The 19,978-nt window shown below is 38.1% G+C and overlaps 3 protein-coding genes across 3 annotated transcripts in view; 2 read left to right on the top strand and 1 right to left on the bottom strand.

The window, feature by feature from the left end:
- The window catches only part of LOC141337954 (uncharacterized), a 5,086-nt gene extending 1,601 nt beyond the window's left edge, over positions 1-3,485 (bottom strand). The window contains exon 1 of the mRNA XM_073843528.1: positions 3,391-3,485. Within this exon, the coding sequence (XP_073699629.1) occupies positions 3,391-3,485 (95 nt within the window). The remainder of the gene's footprint in view (positions 1-3,390) is intronic.
- Positions 3,486-3,981: 496 nt separating this feature from the next.
- Positions 3,982-5,505, top strand: LOC141337953 (uncharacterized). The gene is made up of 4 exons (XM_073843527.1): positions 3,982-4,282; positions 4,475-4,795; positions 4,998-5,123; positions 5,477-5,505. The coding sequence occupies exons 1-4, from the start codon at positions 3,982-3,984 to the stop codon at positions 5,503-5,505; spliced, it is 777 nt and encodes a 258-aa protein (XP_073699628.1).
- Positions 5,506-5,509: 4 nt separating this feature from the next.
- LOC141337952 (uncharacterized) lies at positions 5,510-7,720 on the top strand. The gene is made up of 3 exons (XM_073843526.1): positions 5,510-5,885; positions 6,501-6,791; positions 7,125-7,720. The coding sequence occupies exons 1-3, from the start codon at positions 5,510-5,512 to the stop codon at positions 7,196-7,198; spliced, it is 741 nt and encodes a 246-aa protein (XP_073699627.1). The 3' UTR covers positions 7,199-7,720.
- The last annotated feature ends 12,258 nt before the right edge of the window (positions 7,721-19,978 follow it).

Here is a 19,978-nt window from a genome sequence, read left to right as displayed (position 1 = left end):
ACACTTTATGTTTTAGGCTAGAAATCGCTGATACAACCTTTAATCACAATTGTGCATTAATTTCCCGTTTCAAAAAGACTTAGGGAAGAATACATTCACAAGCTTTCATTTGTAAATGTTTGTCTGCACCCTTTCCCTTCTTAGTCAAATAACATTAGCTAGAATTGCACGGCTAACAGAAGCAATTCAACATTCTTTTAAGAACGCCCTGAGGACTCCGTCTAATTGTGATGGCTTCTTGATGATGTTTTTTGCCTTCTGCGCTAATGTTCTAGAACACTATTAGACGAGTCATTCACTTCTCTGTTGCTTGCCTGCCATCTGTTTTCTGTTCCTGCCAAATCACGAAAGCAGATGAAGACCCTGTGACTTACTTGATCTCGGCTGAAAGACTTCAGTAGCGCCGGATTCCTCATTTTGGTTTGTGGTTGAACTGCTCACCACAGAGCTGGATGACACACGATTTGAGCTTGATGTTATTTCTGGTGATGAAGAAATTTGTTAAATAAAGGATAGCATACAATGTGTTTAAGAAATTTTGAAAATAGGTGATGAAGATGCAATTCAAATGATTATGCTGACATTCTCATACTCACCATAGACTGTAACTTTGAAATGTATGTATCTGGTTTCTCGGCTGACAGTTGATAGTTTTGCAAATCTAAACAACAGTTAATTGATCAGCATTGTTTGAATGTTGGAACAACGTTATTTTTCTACTGATATATTTCAACAAAATGTTTAAAAGTCATGGTTGTAAAAATAATGTTGATTTGACGTACAACTCAAATTTTATTTATATTTCTTTGTTGACAACACCATTTCAACCATTTGGTATTCAACGTTGTTTTGACGTTGAATGAATGTTTTTTTCATAAACTGACATTATTTCAACCACATTTAAACGTTTAAGGTCGGTCGAATGCCAGCTGGGCAGCATTACTTTTTACTCAACCAACTAAAATATTAAAGTGATTGTCTGAGAAACGTTTCTTGGGGAATAACAGTGAAACGACGCGGTTGGAAATCGTATTTGGTATTAAACTGCAGGATGTGAAGTCATAAAAACACATTTAACTTACCAACTAGACGCCACCACAAGCACAATGCACACAAAACTAATGAATGAAGCATTTTCTCTGTCCGTTTGCCCACCATTTTAATAACTAAACAACGTCTCGTTCGCACGTCAAGGAGCTTTGTTGCTGCATGTTCAGCAGATCCCACTTCCCAGATTTGAAAGAAAGTAAAGAGAGTTACCAGATTTGAGGCCGTTTCCATCCTTGTTACCTGATTGGCTGATGTCTTAGTGACGGGTGGGTTTAGGGGTGGGGTCAGGTTTTTTTTTTTTTTCTTCTTGTCATAAGTATTACAATTGTCTAAACTATAGTGAATAAACTGTGATAGTGTGAGACATTTCAAAGATGTCTAAATAAATTTTGGTTTGACTATTAATTAACGTGCTTTTGAAAGTCAGTCACAGAAACACAGCTCATTGTATAAATTGCTGGTACATGTGGAGAAAAAAAAGTCAGAACTACAATTTATTAAATCAGAATTCTGACTTTAAAAAACATAATCGAAAAAAAAACACAATTTCATTGAAAAAAAGTTGATTTTTTTTTTACTTAAAAAGTCGTAGGCCTAATTGTATGGAATCCTTTTTTCAGGTCACAGCTTTAATATAGGCTAATTTCCACGTATATCATAATTATAACTTTGACTTTTTATGTCATATATGTCATATATGACTTTTTATGTCATATAATTGTGAGTTCTGTAATCTCGACTTTATAAGTCATAATTCAACTTTTTTTTCTTTGTAAGTCATAATTTCGACTCTTTATGTCCTAATTTATGAGTAGGCTACCCATTTAGTAGCCTATAGCCTTTAGCATTTTTACACTTTTTTTATGTGGTGGAAATGGCTTCCATACATAAGCGTTTGAGTGAGAAAATGTAAAATATTGATGGAAAACGCGTAAGGAAAAAAATAAACCCTTTTATTCATTTGATTTTCAATTTGTAACGAAATAACGAAAAAACAAGATTTTGGCTCGATTTTTAGTTTTTTGACTCACGGGTAGAACCGTTTTCTACCCCTGAGCCCAAAAAAAAAAAAAAAAAAAAAAAGTAGAGCCAAAATCTTGTTTTTTCGTTTTCTGAATGAGCCAAAACATGACAGCTGATTTCTTTTTTCTGTTTTTCAGCTCGAAACCAAAAATACAATAAACAGGAAAACCAAAACTAAATGATAAGGCTAAATTACGTTTTTCTTTATTTTCAGTTTTTGCTGTGTTTTACCGCTTTGCGCATGCGCAATGAATAGCGGCGTAAAAGCCTGTCATCATTTGTGGTACACTATAATGTAAAGATATGTAGAAGAAACACGTCATGCCATCCGCACTTTTTTGCGCGTCTAATCATGAAGTTGAATCAAATAATTCGAGATCCGATTGGAGCGCTTCGAAACAGTGGATCAAGCAGTGTTTACTGATTCGGAGTTTCCAAAAAGCTCATTTGATACTTTGCCCACCTTCTCTATAAAATGTATTCGTTGTTTTAAATTAATCATTACTATTAATAGGCCTAATTTAGGATTTTTTTATTAAATTGTGAGGACATAATACAGCTTCCGTCGTATTAAAAACATTTCATGACCTGACACCTATTATTTTTTTCTTACCTAAAAGATGCGTTGTCAACAAATTACACTAACCAGTCTCTCCAGGATTCCACGATTTTTTTTTTTTTTGCGGATTTTTTTTTATTTATTTATTTTAGGCCTAATTATTATGTATTAATAATTAATAATAATAATAATAAATAATAAATAATCACCTAACTATTATTTATTAATAATTAGGATTATCCCCCGCAAATCGCACCCATAAATCGCCCCCATCCCCACGGCAAATCGCACCTAGCCTATATATAGGCTACAATATTTATTTATTGCTATTTTCCATCAAGTCAAAAAAAGAGTATGATTTTAATGTTTCTGAATAAATTATATATTTTGTACATACATTTTGACCGCTCCCAGCACGATTAGACGCGCAAAAAAAAAAAAAAAAAAATGCGGCTGGCATGACGTGTATTTTCTACTTATCTTTACATTGTGTACCACAAATGATGACAGGCTTTTACGCCGCTATTCATTGCACATGCGCAAAGCTAAAAATAAAGAAAAACGTAATTTAGCCGTATTATTTCGTTTTTGGTTTTCCTGTTTATTGGATTTTGGTTTCGAGCTGAAAAACGGAAAAAACAAATCAGCTGTAATGTTTTGGCTCATACAGAAAAACCCAAAAATTGCCTATTTTTCGTTTGCCAGATTAAGTGGATAACTGAATGATCAGATGATACACGGACCACCGTGTGTTCCACCTGATGCGGCGCTGCGGAGACCGGTAGGAGTTTGACTGGAAGCAGTGCATACCGCTGCTCAGAAACACAACGGAACGGATGTGGAAAAGAATCATCTAAATCTCCAGAGATAATCATATTAAGATTTTTTTCACACCTTCACAAAAAGTCGCAGAGTATGTCATTGGTTTTTCTACTTTTTTTGTTGATGGACGGTAAGTGAAGGATTTCTGTTCTTTCGGTTTCATTTATTTACACCCCTAAATACTCGGTACTGCGTTGAATACACGAAAAATGTCGCTGGTAAAAAAAAAAAAATAATGAAGGCAATAATGAAGTGAATAATGTAGCAAACTGTACGTGCTATATCACATTTGAAAGCATAACCATCGATAACTGCTGAAAAGTAATACAATAAAATCGCATTTGCTGATGTTCCTATTATTTCTGGAATTGGCTTTTTACTATTATTATTTTATATATATATATATATATATATATATATATATATATATATATATTTGGACGACATTGTTGACATCTGTGGTAGAGTCTAATCGGGCTGAATAGATGCTAATATATGCTCTAGGTGTGTCTGGTGCAGACGAGACGATGCCTGTAATGGAAGGAGATTCCGTCACTCTACACACCAATCTTACTGAAATACAGAACGATGATACCATACTGTGGATGTTTGGACCTAAAGGCTTTGTCATATCCCAAATAACGAGAAAGAACGATTTTACATCATTTTTTGTCACTGATGAGGCTGAATTCAGAGGCAGACTGCAGCTGGACCAAAAAACTGGATCTCTTACCATCAGAAACACCAGAATTAAACACTCTGGACAATATAAACTAACCATCTCCAGAGTACAGACTACGACCAAGATATTTAGTGTTACTGTCTTTGGTGAGTATCAAGTCTTTCAATGTAATAATGATCTTGTTTGGATTAGCTCTGTTTTAATAATTATAACATTCTATTGTTTATAACACCATCTCAGACACCACGAGTTTTGTCTGAAATAACGTGTATTTGTTGTTAGTGTTACTTACATGTCTTATATACGTAAAACATCACTTAGAGTGATTTATTTTCCAGAGGCAGTTGGCGAGACGGATGGAGTGAAGACAGTGTCAGTGACGGAGGGGGATTCGGTCACTTTGCTCACTGATACTGAAATACACACAGATGATCTGATCCTATGGAGGTTTGGAGATAAAGGCATCCTCCTGGCCAAAATCGACGTGGAAACCAAAGAGACCTCTTTAAACGATGCTGATGAGAGATTCAAAGATCAGCTGAAGCTGGATCAGACTGGATCTTTGACCATCAAGAACAGCAGAACTGAACATGCGGGGCTTTATGAAGTACAGATCAAAGGCCATGAGAGTTCACAGCGATTCCTCCTTTCTGTTGCTGGTGAGTAATCTTTCAATGCAATGACATACTTTATATAATTAAATCAATGGTTAGATAAATATTAGATTACATGAACACCATGAACAATGTCAAAAAATATTTATTGTAAAAAATAATAATTTAATCAAATCAGCTTCATAAAAATTCAGATGGACACATTCGTTCTAACTAATTGACTAACTGTCTAACTGTCTTTCTATAGCTGTTTCAGAACTGACTCTGTCTCTTGGTGAAATAGCAGCAATAGTTGCTGCTGTTCTGCTGGTTGCTGTAGTTTTAGCTGCCGTGGTGATTTACTATCACCGAAAGACTGCTAAACTTCAAATAGGTATGTATTACAGCAGGGCCGACCCTGACAGTTTCCACTTTATTAGCCACTTGGAGTAATTGTGTAGTAAATGGGTAAACAAATGGGTTCATATCCATGAAAACACAGCAGAACTGTAAAGTTTGAAAAAAAAAAAGATAGTTTATATTATTAAAAATGTATAATTAATTATGGAATCACACTGTCAATCCTTGGAAAGTAAAGATAAAGCTTTCTTAAGGAGAGTTTAAGGGTTAAATCACTTATTTGGGTATTTCAGTGCCCCTAAAATTTGCTTGTTTGCCTATGCCAAAATTTTAGAGCGAGCTAATTCTGAGTAAATTGCTTTTAATTTGCCCTGCAAATCTTTACAGATTTCTCACAGTGCCTTACAGTCACTTGATCTCATGAACACATTTCTGCTTTCTGTTCTCTGTTTTCTATGTGATGCTTTGACGGGCGAAGAGAAGAGAAATGCAGAGACAGAGGGAAGTGATGTTACTCTACCCACTAATGTTACGAAACTACATAAAGATGATGTGATACAGTGGTGGTATGAAGATAAAGATGAAAAGAATCTCATTGCTAAAGTCGATAAAGTGAAGAAAGAGAAACATGTATATGGCGGTGCTGATGGGAGATTCAGAAGCAAACTGGCGGTGAAAGATGAGACTGGAGATCTCAAAATCACAGACATCAGGACCATTCACTCTGGACTCTATAAAGTGAAGATCAGCAGCAGCAAAAGAACCAAATACAAGACTATATTTGTTCCCGTGACTGGTGAGCATATCAAGTCTTTCAGTGTGTCAATGATCATGCATCAGTTCAGATTATCAGAAATTTAGTTGATCAAAATCAACCAAAATTACTTGCAGATTTGAATGACTTTAATTAGTACCATGTCTGTTTTTGAAACTTTCCTTGTGATTGTAATCTCAAAATATTCTGACTTCATTCTCGTAAAAAGGTCCATGAGCTTATTCTCATAACATAAACTACAAAAACATTCCTTCTGCTTTTTTGAATCAGTTTGATATGATAGTTTTACACATTAATGAGTTTTCACACCTGTTACTCTAAAAACTATTGCTCTGTGTGCAGTATAAGTAAGCTGAAATAAACACAAGTTCACACTAAATTAAGCAATATGTAACTGTCGAACTGTTTGTTGTGTTCACAGCATATTTGAATTTTGTAGATAACACCATAATATTCCATAACAGACATTCAATTAAAGTCACAACGTGATTTCTGCTTTGCATACAAAATTGAAATGAAGTTTGTCAAACTGAAGTATGTCACATAACTTTCTCTGATGTTGAAATTGCAAACTAAATTCATTTCTTTTTTTACCTTCTCAATTTCCCTGTTTCTATGCGCTGTTGTGACGTAAAGTGAAGACAGTAAAAGTGAACCCTGGAGATCCCTACACCTTCCCGTCTAATAATGAAATCCAGGGAGGTGATCTGGTGCTGTGGACATTTGGAGCTGAAAAGAGTCTTATTGTTAAAGTTGATTCAGAAATACCTAGTGTTGGTGAGAGATTCAAAGACAGACTGGAGCTGGACAAGCTGCCTGGAACTCTGACCATTAGAAACATGGAAACCACAGACTCTGGACACTATAAACAACAAATCATCAACAGCAAAGAGACCACAATCAAGAGATTCAATGTGATTGTCGAAAGTGAGTAGAACATCTTGTAACTGTATTTAAATATGCAACATTACCAGTCCTCAAATCTGATTGGTTGTGTCATAATAACAAAATAAACCACAGGAAGAGTTTATGTTCAGTATGCGTCTCTAGAAAGGACAAAACACTATTATTCAGCAGTCCAGGGTCCATCCAGAAATCTTATGATGCTTTTTGTGAGGAACAGATTTATGTAGCATGTTTATTTGTTGAACTATTTTGTCTTCTTTGATATTATGTTACATCATCCATATGTAGATGTATATGTAGCATCACTGTTTCTTCCACATCAATTTGTGTCATTGTCTCTGCATTTTCTGGCAGATTCCACTGGAAACAGGGATAATGAATCTGAGCCTTTGTTGAAGCATTACCAGGTGGCAACGAGTGCAGTTTGAGGAGATAAGACACACCCACAGAGTCATTCACTGTTATATCAACAACGTTTAGGTGCAAAACAAATTTCTGCTTTTATTTTATATATCTGGATTTTTTAAGACTGAGAGAACCCTGTGCAGCAGTTTAGTTCAAATAATAAAAAACAAAAACAAATGACTGAGCAGAAGCTGAGCAGCTTCTTTTAATTATTAATTTTCACTCACATTACTGTTTGAACAGTCTGACAAATCCTTTACTGAATAAACTCACTGAGTGTGGTTTGTGTGTGTGTGTGTGTGTGTGTGTGTGTGTGTGTGTGTGTGTGTGTGTGTGTGTGTGTGTGTGTGTACTCAAGGCTTGTGAAACTTAATATAATTTTTGGTGGGTTGTGTGCAATTGAATATTCGCTAAGCTTGCTGTCACGTTTACAGGTAGCCTGCCTGCCTGCACTTGTACTGCTGTAGTTCAATGATCAATGTTTCAAATGATCCACAGTGCTAGTATTATGTATTTTATTATTTGGAAAGCTGTATTATCAACAATACCAGGGGGGGTGTTCCATAAATCAGGTTTACCAAATAAGTCAGGCTTATTTCAGTTAGTCTGACTTATTGTCACTTGATTTGGCTCAAAATAAGTCAGACTAACTGAAATAAGCCTGACTTATTTGGTAAACTTGGTTTATGGAACACCCCCCTGGCAACACTGCTTGCAACAACTGAACAGCCATGATGCTGCAGTGATTTCAGTACAGATTTTAAAGGTTAATAAAGACTTAGAAAGTAACAGAAATGTGACTTTCAAATGACAAAGAGAGTGTACACAGCTTCTAAACCAATAGTGAGGACATGATTATCCATCGAGAGAGAGAGAGAGAGAGAGTGCTGCTTGATGTCACGTTTGGTGTGTTTTGATCCAATAGTGTGTGTTTTGTGAATTATGCAGTAGGAAATTAAAAGTGATCAAGCTTGTACAATCCATTATTTTGGAAAACTGGTAGATCATGGGGCTCAAGGACACATAAAGCTGAGTATCATCAGTGTAACAAAGAGTCTCCTGATAATGTCTCCCAGTTACTTGGTAGATTACATTACATTACTTGGTACATCACTTGAGCTTTTTAAAAATATGTCTGTGAAAATATGAAGGTTTATTTGCATTTTATTCAATGTGTGTAATCAAATATTTCCATTAGTGTGTTGCCAACTTGTGTGTGGTTTTCTTGGTGTAAAAATACTTGCTCAATGAAGTTGAGCATTGAGAAACTAAGATTAGTCAATAAACTCTGCTCATTTTACCATCCTGCTCTTCCACTGCCTCTGTCTGATGAATTCATTTACTGTAATATTCAAAGAAGCAGAGTGACTATTAATGTTTCCACATTGCCAGCTTATCAGCGAAAGAAAAAGCTGATAAAAACAGATTGTGTTTGCATATTTGGTCACAAGGGGGAGCAACATGACTTGCAGTAAAACATTATCATCATAGCACTGGTCTCCAACTTAATTCCTGGAGGGCCACAGCTCTGCACAGGTTAGCTCCAACCCTAATCAAACACACCTGATCCAGCTCATCAAGGTCTTCAGGATTACTAGAAACCTCCAAGCAGGTGTGAGTTGGAGTTGGTTGGAGCTAAACTCTGCAGAGCTGCGGCCCTCCAGGAATTGAGTTGGAGACCTCTGGTATAAAGACTTCATTAGAAATTCATAGAGTTCATGTGGGGAAATTGAGCTAAATTAAGTCTGTCTACACAGGACACTTAATAATATACTGACTGGTTTTGACAGGAGCTTCTGATAGATGATCAGGTCAAATGAGCAGCAAACTTGAACGTTTTCAACAGAAACACCCACAGATTAACACACAAGATTAATGTTTCTAACATGACTTATCTTAAAATAATACAGTGGGTTCACAATGGGTTTGTGAGGCAGTATTGTTTATAAAGCTGCTTCAGGACCATTTGCATTGTGAAAAGTAATATACAAACACAGCTGTCATGAAAACGGGCACTATTTTTTTTTTTTTTTTTTTTTTTACAATTAATTTAACGAAGTAAAACAAATTCATAAAGTCTTAAATGACATTTAATCATAAATGATATTTAGTCTACTCAAATATGATAATTCTTTATACTCATAGCAGTCATTCAAGAACATCTATGTCTGACTAATCAGTGGTTGATGATGATTTCCACATTCTGTTCTTCTGTTAAAGTCTTCTGGATCTGATGTCATAAATCAGCACAGCAACACTGGCCACGCCCACTAGAGCAGAGAGAGCCAATCGGATCACAGCTTCAGTGAAACGGAGTGAGATGGAGTCTTGTGAGAGAAGATAAGAGCAAAAACCAGAAATTGTTAATCTAATTAGTGAAAAAAATATATATACTGTGCCTTAAAGACAACGTAATGATAAAGAGAGACCATCATTACTGTGAATGTGTGTCTGATCCACAAACACTATAACAACAGCACTATATAATCTGTAGATCTGCAATGCAGTGGGACTGCTAACCAGTCACAACACATTTAGTTTTTCCTAAGGTGGGCCTTCATTAAACCTGTAACTAACTCACCAAGCATGTGAGCATGATTTAGTGCAGCCCCAAAACAAAACAAAGACTTTAAACTAAATGTGCTTAAACTTGCTTACTCTACCGTATTAACCCTTATGTGTTGTTAGGGACGTTTTCGTCCACTGAGGGGTGCTGTTGAGTCTTAATTTGGCCACAACTTTTTCTCTGTTAAAGCAAATGGAATAATTTTTGGTGACTAATCTTATTTTGATACATATTTTGGGAAAATGTTTTGAAATTTTTCAAAAACTCAACAGTACACTGTGGGCAAATTTACTACCCTTTCGTTATGTTTCATATCGAAAAAAAAATTTATCAATCAGATAATTTTTTTTTTTTTTTTTTGCATAAATCTATTAATCAACCTCAGTCCTGCTCAAAAATACTAAATGTTTAAAAAAAATTCAGGATTTTAACTCTTTAATTGCCAATTCCTAAATGATGTCACTGATTTGGGGGGAAAAAAAACACAAGATTACAAATTTTAAATATAAAAGTTAATTGTGGCCTGGATTTTTTTTTTTTTTTACCTTTTTAACAGTCTTGGACATGTGAAAGATTAGTAAGAACATTGGCTTTCATGCATTGTTTCATGCATACACTCGCACACACTTTCACACACTCACACACGCTCACAAACACATACACACACGCACACTATGATATGCCGTTAAACTCCATAGAACTCTATGTAAAACTAAGCTTTTTTTTTGCAAAGGCCTATCTAAAGGGTTAATGGGGCCAACTGATAATCAACAGTACAATTTACAAATTTGACCCCTTCCCAACAAGGAAAACCACAAACAATCAAGAATTCAGCATTATATGGTGTCATGGCTTTGCAATCAAAAAATGTGGTTATAATGGAAGTCAATGGGGCAAAAACAGCCACAAACAATAAATGAGGGAGAAAAAAAGAAAATCTGATGCTGTGCCAAAACTAACAATGCATGAAAGCCAATGTTCTTACTAATCTTTCACATGTCCAAGACTGTTAAAAAGGTAAAAAAAAAAAATCCAGGCCACAATTACCTTTTATATTGAAAATTAGTAATTTTGTGTTTTTTTTTTCTCCCAAAATCAGTGACATCATTTAGGAATTTGGCAATTAAAGAGTTAAAATCCTGAATTTTTTTAAACATTTAGTATTTTTGAGCAGGACTGAGGTTGATTAATATATTTATGCAAAAAAAATTGAAAAAAATATTTATCTGATACATTTTTACAGCAGTTTAAAGTAGTGGCTGTTTTCAGCCACGAAACATAACGAAAGGTTGTAAATTGAAACAATGCACAAGGGTTAAATCATATTTCTATCACTGACAAAAAATATTTAGTATTACATTCGAATAAATGACTAATTTAATCAGCCTATTCTACTTACGTATATGTGAAGTCGAAATCAACCCAGACTTTGCTTTATAATGCATCGCAAGTGCTCCTAACTGAAGATGATATGATCAAAAATAGAATTGAAAAGTGGCCACCGCATGTTCACTTCGCTAATGAACTCCTGGAAGGGTCTTTCCTGAAGGGATTCAGTTGCTCACTTTCATTTAGAACATACCTACCAATGGCGTCCACTTCCCGAAGTGCCCTTGAAGTGTGCAAAAAAAGCCATTTGGAATTTGCTCATAGTATGACGTCAGTATACACTGAAGTTATTTTGTTTTAAAAGGCTAGCTTCCTCAAAATATTAAAGTCAGATCATCTGAATTGCTCACAGAAAGCTGATAAATCGTAACTCTTCATTAACTCACCACTGACAGTGACTGTGAATTTCTTGTATAAAGTCTGTTAGTTGCTGCTGATCTTCACTGTATAAAGTCCAGAGTCTGTGGTTCTGGTGTTTGTGATGATCAGAGAACCAGTCTGATTATTTAGCTGTAGTCTGTCACTGAATCTCTCATCATAATGCTGGGCTTTTGGCCTCTATATCAGATTTAGCCATGAGTTTTCCTTCGCCCCCAAACCTCCACACTATCAGCTCACTTCCGTGTATTTCAGTAACATCCGTCTCAAGAGTGACAGGATCTCCTTCCATCACCGATACAATCTTTTTAACTTTAGACGCTTCGCAGACAGATGGAGACTCTACAAAAAACAAATGCTAATTTAATAAAAGTAGTATCAGTTTGACATGTAACCAAGTTACATCGTTGACTAATTTGACTGGACATGAGGAGTCACTGTTCAATAAATGAAATAAAATTCCCAGTTCTACAGAACAAATCCTGCTTCAATACTGTCTGTAAGATTGCTGAACACATAAGTATTTCCCGAATCTCTGTTTAATCCAGTTTAATTCATAAAACTAAAAATAAACTTGAAATCATGTATATATTCAAAAATATATATCCTCACCATAGACAGTAACGCTGAATTTCTTATATGAGGTCCCAGTTCGGTGGTCGATCTCTAGTGTGTTTGTTTCTCGTGCCCTTGATGGTCAGAGATCCTATCTGGTTCAGCTCCAGTCTGTCTCTGAATATCCCATAATTATGAGATCTCATTTCCATTCATTTCAGCAATGTGTGGTCCAGTATCTCCAAACCTCCACAGCATCTGAATGAATCCCTGTATTTGAGGTACATCAGGGTTTTGCAGGGGTCATCAAACTTGATCCTGGAGGGCCGGTGTCCTGCAGAGTACGCCAGAAGCGCGTGCACATGTGACGTGACTGATGCCAAACTCGTGCTCAGGACAGATGTAAGTGGCTGTGTATCAAAGGTTACAAATGATATAAATACTGTTCAGTTTCTCGCAAAAAACAATCGTTTCGTGTCTTAAGACATCAATGTATCATCACGAGCCGCAGGGTGTAAATTTTGATTTGTCTGTGCATGTTTTTGTTTACTTTCAAAGGTTTGGTGCCCATCCTAGTCTATGATAAGGCTGGCAGACTGCACCGGTTTTTGTTAAAAATCTTCGTTTTTGTTTTTCTGAGGAAACAAAGTCACCTACATCTTGGATGCCCTGGGGGTAAGCAGATAAACATCAAATTTTCATTTTTGGTTGAACTATCCCTTTAAGCCTAGTCCTAGACTAAAATGTAAGTCTGAGCTGTTTCAGCTGAAAGAAACTTTTGCACTGACTGATCTTAAAATATGTCAGATTTTTTGTTTTGTCTCAAGATGCACACCAGTAATGTTTTTACCTTAGGACTATTTCTAAAAACTACATAAATGTCCTAATTGAACAATGGCCTAATCCTGGCTTAACCTAAACCCTGTCTGTGAAACTGGGCCACTGTGGTTTAATGCACTTCTGCCCAAACATGCATTGGTAAACATCTCATCTCGTGAGAATGGAAGCACTTAGCAGTTTAAATACAAAAAGGTACAGATATTTCTGCTTATTTGCATGTAACAAGTGAGAAAGGTAAAGCGTGAAAGACCAGAAATTGACCAGTGTGAATTATTACTTTTTTGTTTGTTTTCCTCAATAGGCAACAATGACAGTGAGCCTATAACAACCACACCATGCTGCAATATAACATTTTAATGATTATAGAACAAAGTTGTGTTTGTGACCCTGCGTGAATGATTTAGACTAAAGGTCAAAAGGTAAAGAAAACTGGTAAAACAAGTTTGGGGTTGCCAGTGGTGGAGTAGTTCAGTGCTTCCCAACCATGTTCCCAAATCTTCTGATCTTCCCAGTAAACTGAGGCTACGTCTAAATTAATCTGGATACATTTGAAAACGGAGTTTTCGTTTTAAAACGCTCTCCGTCCACACTAGTGTTTCCAGGCGTTTTCCAAAACCCTGCTGAAAAAAACAGCTTAAACCAGCCTAGGCTGGTTGGCTGGTCTTAGCTGGTTTAAGCTGGAAATGGCTGGTTTTAGTTGGTCTCCCAGCCTGACCAGCTAAGACCAGCCTGGCCAGGCTGGAAAAATGGCCAAAACCCCTCTAAAACCAGCCTGCCTCCCAGCTATGACCAGCTAAAACCAGGCTGGTTGACCAGCTAAAACCAGCTGGTTTTTAGCTGTTTTTTTTCACCAGGGAAGATTCTCGTCCACACTGAAACGTAGGAAAATGTCAAATTCGCCTTACTGCGCATGCGTAAAGCCTTAAAAATTATACAGACGTAATAAGTTCTCACGCAATTTTTCTGCCGGGATCATTTACGGAAATATCTCATACTTCACTGACGCGTCTACGCGCGCTCATTTACTTCCCCCGAAAAGCAGCTGTCGTCATGTTTTGCAGGACAGCAATTGTGAGTAAATTGTTTGCCATCATTTTAGGACTGTAATCTGAATGTACAAGGTAAATCTCTTTAGCAGCGGTGTGACTGTGAATACCACAGGCACAATCACTGCTGTAAACATAGATATACGCGTCTCATGACTATAAATATGCGTCATCGTTTTCAAAAGCCTCCGTTTTCACAGTCCACAATACAACGTGAAAACGGCGTTTTCAAATTTATCCACTTTGGCCGGAGTTACTGTGATAAAAACGGGGTTTTCGTGTAAATGAGAGGCCAAACTGCAAGGAAATATCTGCGTCTTCCCTTTGTGTAAACGGGGCCTGAATCTTAGCAGATACAGCAAAAATCTCCTAACACAGGGGTGCCCATTCCTGACAACCAGATAAATAATCTTTTGAGCACCTGCTAATTACAGACAGCTGTGTCGGAGCAGCGCTGAAACAAAAGTCTGCAGGTGGGTAGATCTCCAGCAACAGGGATATGAAAAACGGACTTGGCTCCATCTAGTGGCTGTAAGATTTTATTATAAGCAGTAAAGTCAAGGTAAAGTCACTGACCAATATGAGTGGCGTCCAATATGTGTACAAGAAGATGGACGTGAGGCGAAACAAGTTCACACATCAAATATTAATTTGATGTCACTAATAAAATATTATAATTAAAAAAAATTAAACTTACACAGAAGTTTAACAAATTATTCTGTTGATCGGAATCGCGAGGTCCCACAAATGTGTCTCACTCTCAGAAATAGGCTACATTCATCAACACAAAGAGCACTGGTTGAATTGGATGAAAATGTTGATTATTTTAGTTACAAATACTCAAGCAATTTACAAATCCCATTTTAGCCTTAAGACTGTGGTTAAAAATGTAGTGTTTCATATTCAGTCACAATTAAGGGGGCGCTAAATGTCATCTGCATTAGCGGAGACAAGTTGCTTTACATCAGGGGTAGCCAACCCTGTTCCTGGAGATCTACCATTCTACAAAGTTCAGCTCCAACTCTAATTAAACACACCTGAACCAGCCAATTAATCTCTTAGGTAGCACTTTATAATTACAGACAGCTGTGTTGGAGCAGGGCTGGAACTAAAGTCTGCAGGTAGATAGATCTCCATGAACAGGTTTGGGCACCCCTGCTGTACATGATACCCCTGGTAAATAAATAGAGGAATAAATAGCCTATGCAGCAGGCCATGCTAACCTGAAAAGAAGAAGAAGAAGAAGAAGAAGAAGAAGAAAAAAAAAACAATACACATGAACCATGATATCTACTTAAAAAAAAAAAACACACACACTATTAACGAATATTAACAACATTTAATCAAAGTTCTGTAATGAAATTATGCTGGTTGAACAGATCTATAAAGTCTGCTATTGCAGGCTGCTACAGAAGTTGTCACAGTGATGACCAGCTCAAACCAGAATGTAAATCAAAACAGGATCTGCATAAACTAACTCATTTTTAAGACGGGCTCACACTACAGGAGTTTTATAATCCTAGCCGATTATGAAAGTTGGTTTCAGCACACACATAAAGACAATCTTTGCAGATTATTTTCCCTCAAATCTTACACACGCACACCTATATGAAAATAGTGGCACATCACACACTACAAGAGGGATCGCCTCACGTGATCTCACGCAGCAGTTCGTCATTTATATTTTAGCGACTAAAGTCTAGCCTGTGTTCGCAGCTTCCTACATAACCGCCAGTACATTATAAACAAAAGCGATTCCCAGGTTTTTTTTTTTTTTTTTTTTTGGTCCGAATCTCGGGAGGGGAAAATCGGGCAAAAACTCAAAAAAAAAAAACTCAAAAAAAAACTCAAAAAAAAAAAAAAAAAAAACATAAATAATAGTTTGGTCACTTGTTTGCGCTCCAGCAAGGTCATTACAAAAACTGAATTTAAATGACTGAATCTGCAGTTTTAAAAAAAAAGATTCTGACATGTAGCCTAGATTAAAAGGTAATATGTAGAGGTGTCCTGAACCCCTATAGGCAAATTTTTGCTTTTTGTCTAAATGATTCTTAGAGTAACATTCACAATAAACATTCTAAATGGTACAAATTTCAAGTCATATTTGAAAGAGTAAGAGAGTCATTCATCAGAATGCATGTCTTCTCATATGTTGTCGATTTATAATCTACAAAATATCAGTTTACTCTTCATTGATCACTTGCTATTTGCACCAAAATAGTAGAGATTCAGTGACTGACGCAGCTGATGTCGGTGGTTTAGTTTGTCTGTGGAGTTTGATTATGGTTTGTGGGAAGCAGAGAAACTTATCGGAAGGGTGTGTTTTTGATGGAAAGCCCACTTCCATGATGCATTTAAGTTATGCTACTTTAAAAGATGTATCTTTTCATCTATAGTTTTTCTTTTAAATGGAATGATTAAGACTACACTAAAGATGTAAAATCAATTCAACAGAAATGAAAGCTTTAGCGTAAAGTTCTACCAGGATGACTCTAATTCATGATTATCTCGACAACCAATAGCAGCTTGACGCCTTGAATAAAAGACCAAAACTTACTCTTCCATCCTGCTGCCCCTAGGTGTCGTACCCGAAGTTCCGTCTGGTCGATTCCTCTAGCAGCTCAAGATGTTTCAAAAACCGCTCGTGGATCTTGCAATCTCTGACGAAGACTCCGTTCCTCTTTCGCCCGCCTCCCTGCACCGGAGTATGCGCATTCTAAGGAATCTCCCTGGGTCCAGTGGCCTCCCGAGAATATCGCGGCCACCTTACTGGATTCCGGCATCCTCGTCAGCAATGACTTGACCCACGATGACCTCATCCTCCTTGCTTCCAACACGCTGGGTAGCCTTCCGGCTTCATCATCCGACGTGTCCGAGGCGACCATGGCACCGCAGCCCAGCCCCTCAAACAGGACGAAAACGCTCGGCTAAATCCTCCTCTCCTCCGCCAAGCCCGGATTCGGGCAGTGCAAACGCGCAACTCTTAAAGGCTTTACTCCAGCTCACCGAAACCGTCAAATGTTTCGAAACTAGTCTGGGCTTCTTCCAGTCAGCCTTCGCTTCGCGCGCACCCGAACCATATATTCCCGCGACGTCTTCCGCCTCCGTCTCAGTCTCCCCTTCAGTCATCGATCCAATTTCCTCTGCTGCACTCTCCACTTTTCCTGCCACGTCGACTTTCGCAACATCTCCAGTTCAGACTCCGCTACAAAACGCCGCTACGTCATTTCCTCCTGCAGCGTTCAATCTCTCAACGGCTCTAACGGCCCAGGTTTTCGGTAGACCATTCGTTCCACCCGCTGCTGCTTCAGTGTCTCCCAAAATGAGATCTGACATCATCTCAGGTAAAGACATTAACCTGCTGCACTGCTGTTACCACGACCCGTGATTGACAGGCAGACGATTGACTGTGGCGACGTGGCAGTCCTACTTAACTTCAGATCCCAGGCTACAACGAAACCTGCCTTTTACCGAATTCGTCATTGCTTTTAGTTTTCCCAAATCGCAGAGAGGAATTAGAACTTTATCTAGCCATGATGGCAGACTTTAATCTAAGATATGGTGGGACCTTATTTTACGAGTCTCACAAGTCTTTTTCAGCAAAAGCTGCTTCTCCTGTTGCCTTCGTTGGCTGACTCTGACTTGCTTATTCGCCATTTCGGAGGCCAAAAATTCTGACTTGAGCCGTTTGTAGCTCCCACGGTCACTCCGCTTCTCTCTGCCCTAAAGTTCATGCTTGCCGTGCTCCGGGCGCTCTCCATGGTGCTGATCCCGCAAACCCCGCGCTCGCCATATAAGGCCGTCCAATTATGAATTCAATGGTATACTTTTCTGTTAATCGACCTTCCTCCTTCTGAAGCTTCGTGCTCGATACTCTAAAACAAGTCTTTTGCGACTTGGGTGTTCCTTCGTCAGAAGAAAAAACAATCGGTCCCATCACACGTCTCGAATTTCTCGCATAATTCTGGATACTATTAAGATGCAAGCTTCTCTTCCACACCAAAAATTTGTCCGAATCAGGTCCGTTATGGAATCGTTCCTCACGTCTCGCTTAACTTCCAAACGTGACATGCTTTCTCTTCTCGGCAGTCTCAACTCGCAATGCGAATCATTCCACAAGGTCGTTCTTTCATATCTCGCATGCTGCATTTGGCTCATTCAGTTGCAAATTTAAGCGACTCGCTTCTCCTAGATGACGGTTGTTTTTCAGACCTTAGGTTTTGGTCTCTTCTAAACAACTGGAATGGCATTTCCTTCTATAACGACGTTTCCGAATCATCCAACGCTCTGAACTATATACCGACGCAACCCCGTCTATTGATTTTGGGGGATTCTTCCAAGGGCAGTGGTTCGCAGAAAAGTGGCCTCACGATTTGTCGATTTCATTCAAAATTCCACCTCGTCCGCTCTCTATGAAATCTACCCTATCGCGGTTGCTAGTGTTCTCTGGGGCTCAGCTCGGTTACGGAAACGTATTACCTTGTTTTGCGACAACGAAGCCACTGTCCACATCATTAACAAAGGTCGTTAGCATTGCCCGGCTATCATGTCTATTTTAAGACGTCTAACTTGGCAATCCATGACGCACAATTTTATCATCAAAGCCGAACACATTCCAGGTCGTTTTAATGCCTAAGCTGACGCTCTCTCTCGCTCTCGTTTGCAGGTATTCCGACGTCTTTACCCAGCGGCCAACAAGGATCCGACGCCGTGCCCACGCTGCAACAAATTCTCTTGAATTAAACAGGCCTTTGGATTTTAACAACCTTTTAAATTCTGCCAAATCGTACATCGCAAAGGCGTAGCACCGTCAACTCTCAAAACATACAACTCGGCTTGGTCCCGGTTCATCATGTTTTGCTTCACCTATCAAATTCCGTTATTTCCCATTTTAATTTCGACCGTGTGTGCTTTCCTCACATACTGTTTTGAATCATGCCAACTTAATATTTCAACTGTAAAATTCCGGCTGGTGTTCAAATCCACGCAAGGTATAATATCCCTAATTGCCCCAGCTTATTTTCGTCCCCTTTCATTTGATTACTTCTCCAGGGTATGTCAAAATCTGTGTTCAAAGTTAAACGTCAGCCTATCACACTCCGCATACTTCAGACCTTAGTCTCAAAACTTCGTAACGGCTTATTTGACAACTATTCCAACACTCTGCTCGAAGCTACGTTTTAAACGGCATTCTTTGGTTTCTCGCGCATTGGTGAGTTTACTTCCGATAGTAATCGTTTCGATCCAACAAAAGATTTATTTCAAGATTTACACTTTTCACCTAATTACTTTTCACTGTTGATTAAACTCTCAAAATCAGATTCCCACGGGTCTGGTGTCACAATTTCAATTTCAAAATAAATTTGGCTACTCTCTATGCCCTTTCGCTTCCATGCTCAACTTTCTCAAAATACGGCCGCGCACTTCTGGTATCTCACCTCTTTTCTTTCTCTTAAGTGGGTTACCCATTACTAAACGGTGGTTTAGAATTCATTCGTCAACCACCTTGACAGCCGCCGGTCCTTCACCCGATATTTATACTAGCCACTCTTTCCGCATCGGCGCTGCCACTACGGCAGCTGAACGAGGGGTTCCAGAGTCTACCATCAAACAGCTCGGACGATGGTCTTCTTCGGCATATGAAACGTATATCAGATCAGAATTTCATAAGATCCTGAATGCACAGCAGTCTCTCACATCATAAAGGTACGTTGAATTCGCTAGCTACTGGTGGTGGTTTTACGTCGAATTCTTTTGTTACTTATGGTGGTTAAAGTTACCAAAAGTCAATCATGCTTTTACTTATCGTCGTCGTTATAGCCTACAACTAATATGACGTCTTTGCATTTTCTTTATCATACTAACGTTCGTAATCTCATAGACTAAGCCTACACTATAATCAGCAACCTAACGTCAGCGGCAATAACGACTCGAAGCCGTTCGCTCCTTTATGTTTATCTTTACTAATTTATTCGACCTAGCATGGTCCTTCCTCAAGCCTACGCGGCTTAAACGGCCAGTCGTGGCAT

The sequence above is a fragment of the Garra rufa genome, chromosome 7 (assembly GCF_049309525.1).
Source record: "Garra rufa chromosome 7, GarRuf1.0, whole genome shotgun sequence".
In the NCBI taxonomy this organism is placed as follows: domain Eukaryota; kingdom Metazoa; phylum Chordata; class Actinopteri; order Cypriniformes; family Cyprinidae; genus Garra; species Garra rufa.
This window is presented reverse-complemented; position numbering and strand designations above follow the sequence as displayed.

Coding starts and splice junctions, on each gene's coding strand:
- LOC141337952 (XM_073843526.1), top strand. CDS start 5,510: ATGAACACATTTCTGCTTTCTGTTCTCTGTTTTCTATGTGATGCTTTG. Junction 5,886..6,500: donor TATATTTGTTCCCGTGACTG/GTGAGCATATCA, acceptor TGTGACGTAAAG/TGAAGACAGTAAAAGTGAAC. Junction 6,792..7,124: donor ATTCAATGTGATTGTCGAAA/GTGAGTAGAACA, acceptor ATTTTCTGGCAG/ATTCCACTGGAAACAGGGAT.
- LOC141337953 (XM_073843527.1), top strand. CDS start 3,982: ATGCCTGTAATGGAAGGAGATTCCGTCACTCTACACACCAATCTTACT. Junction 4,283..4,474: donor ATTTAGTGTTACTGTCTTTG/GTGAGTATCAAG, acceptor TTTATTTTCCAG/AGGCAGTTGGCGAGACGGAT. Junction 4,796..4,997: donor ATTCCTCCTTTCTGTTGCTG/GTGAGTAATCTT, acceptor GTCTTTCTATAG/CTGTTTCAGAACTGACTCTG.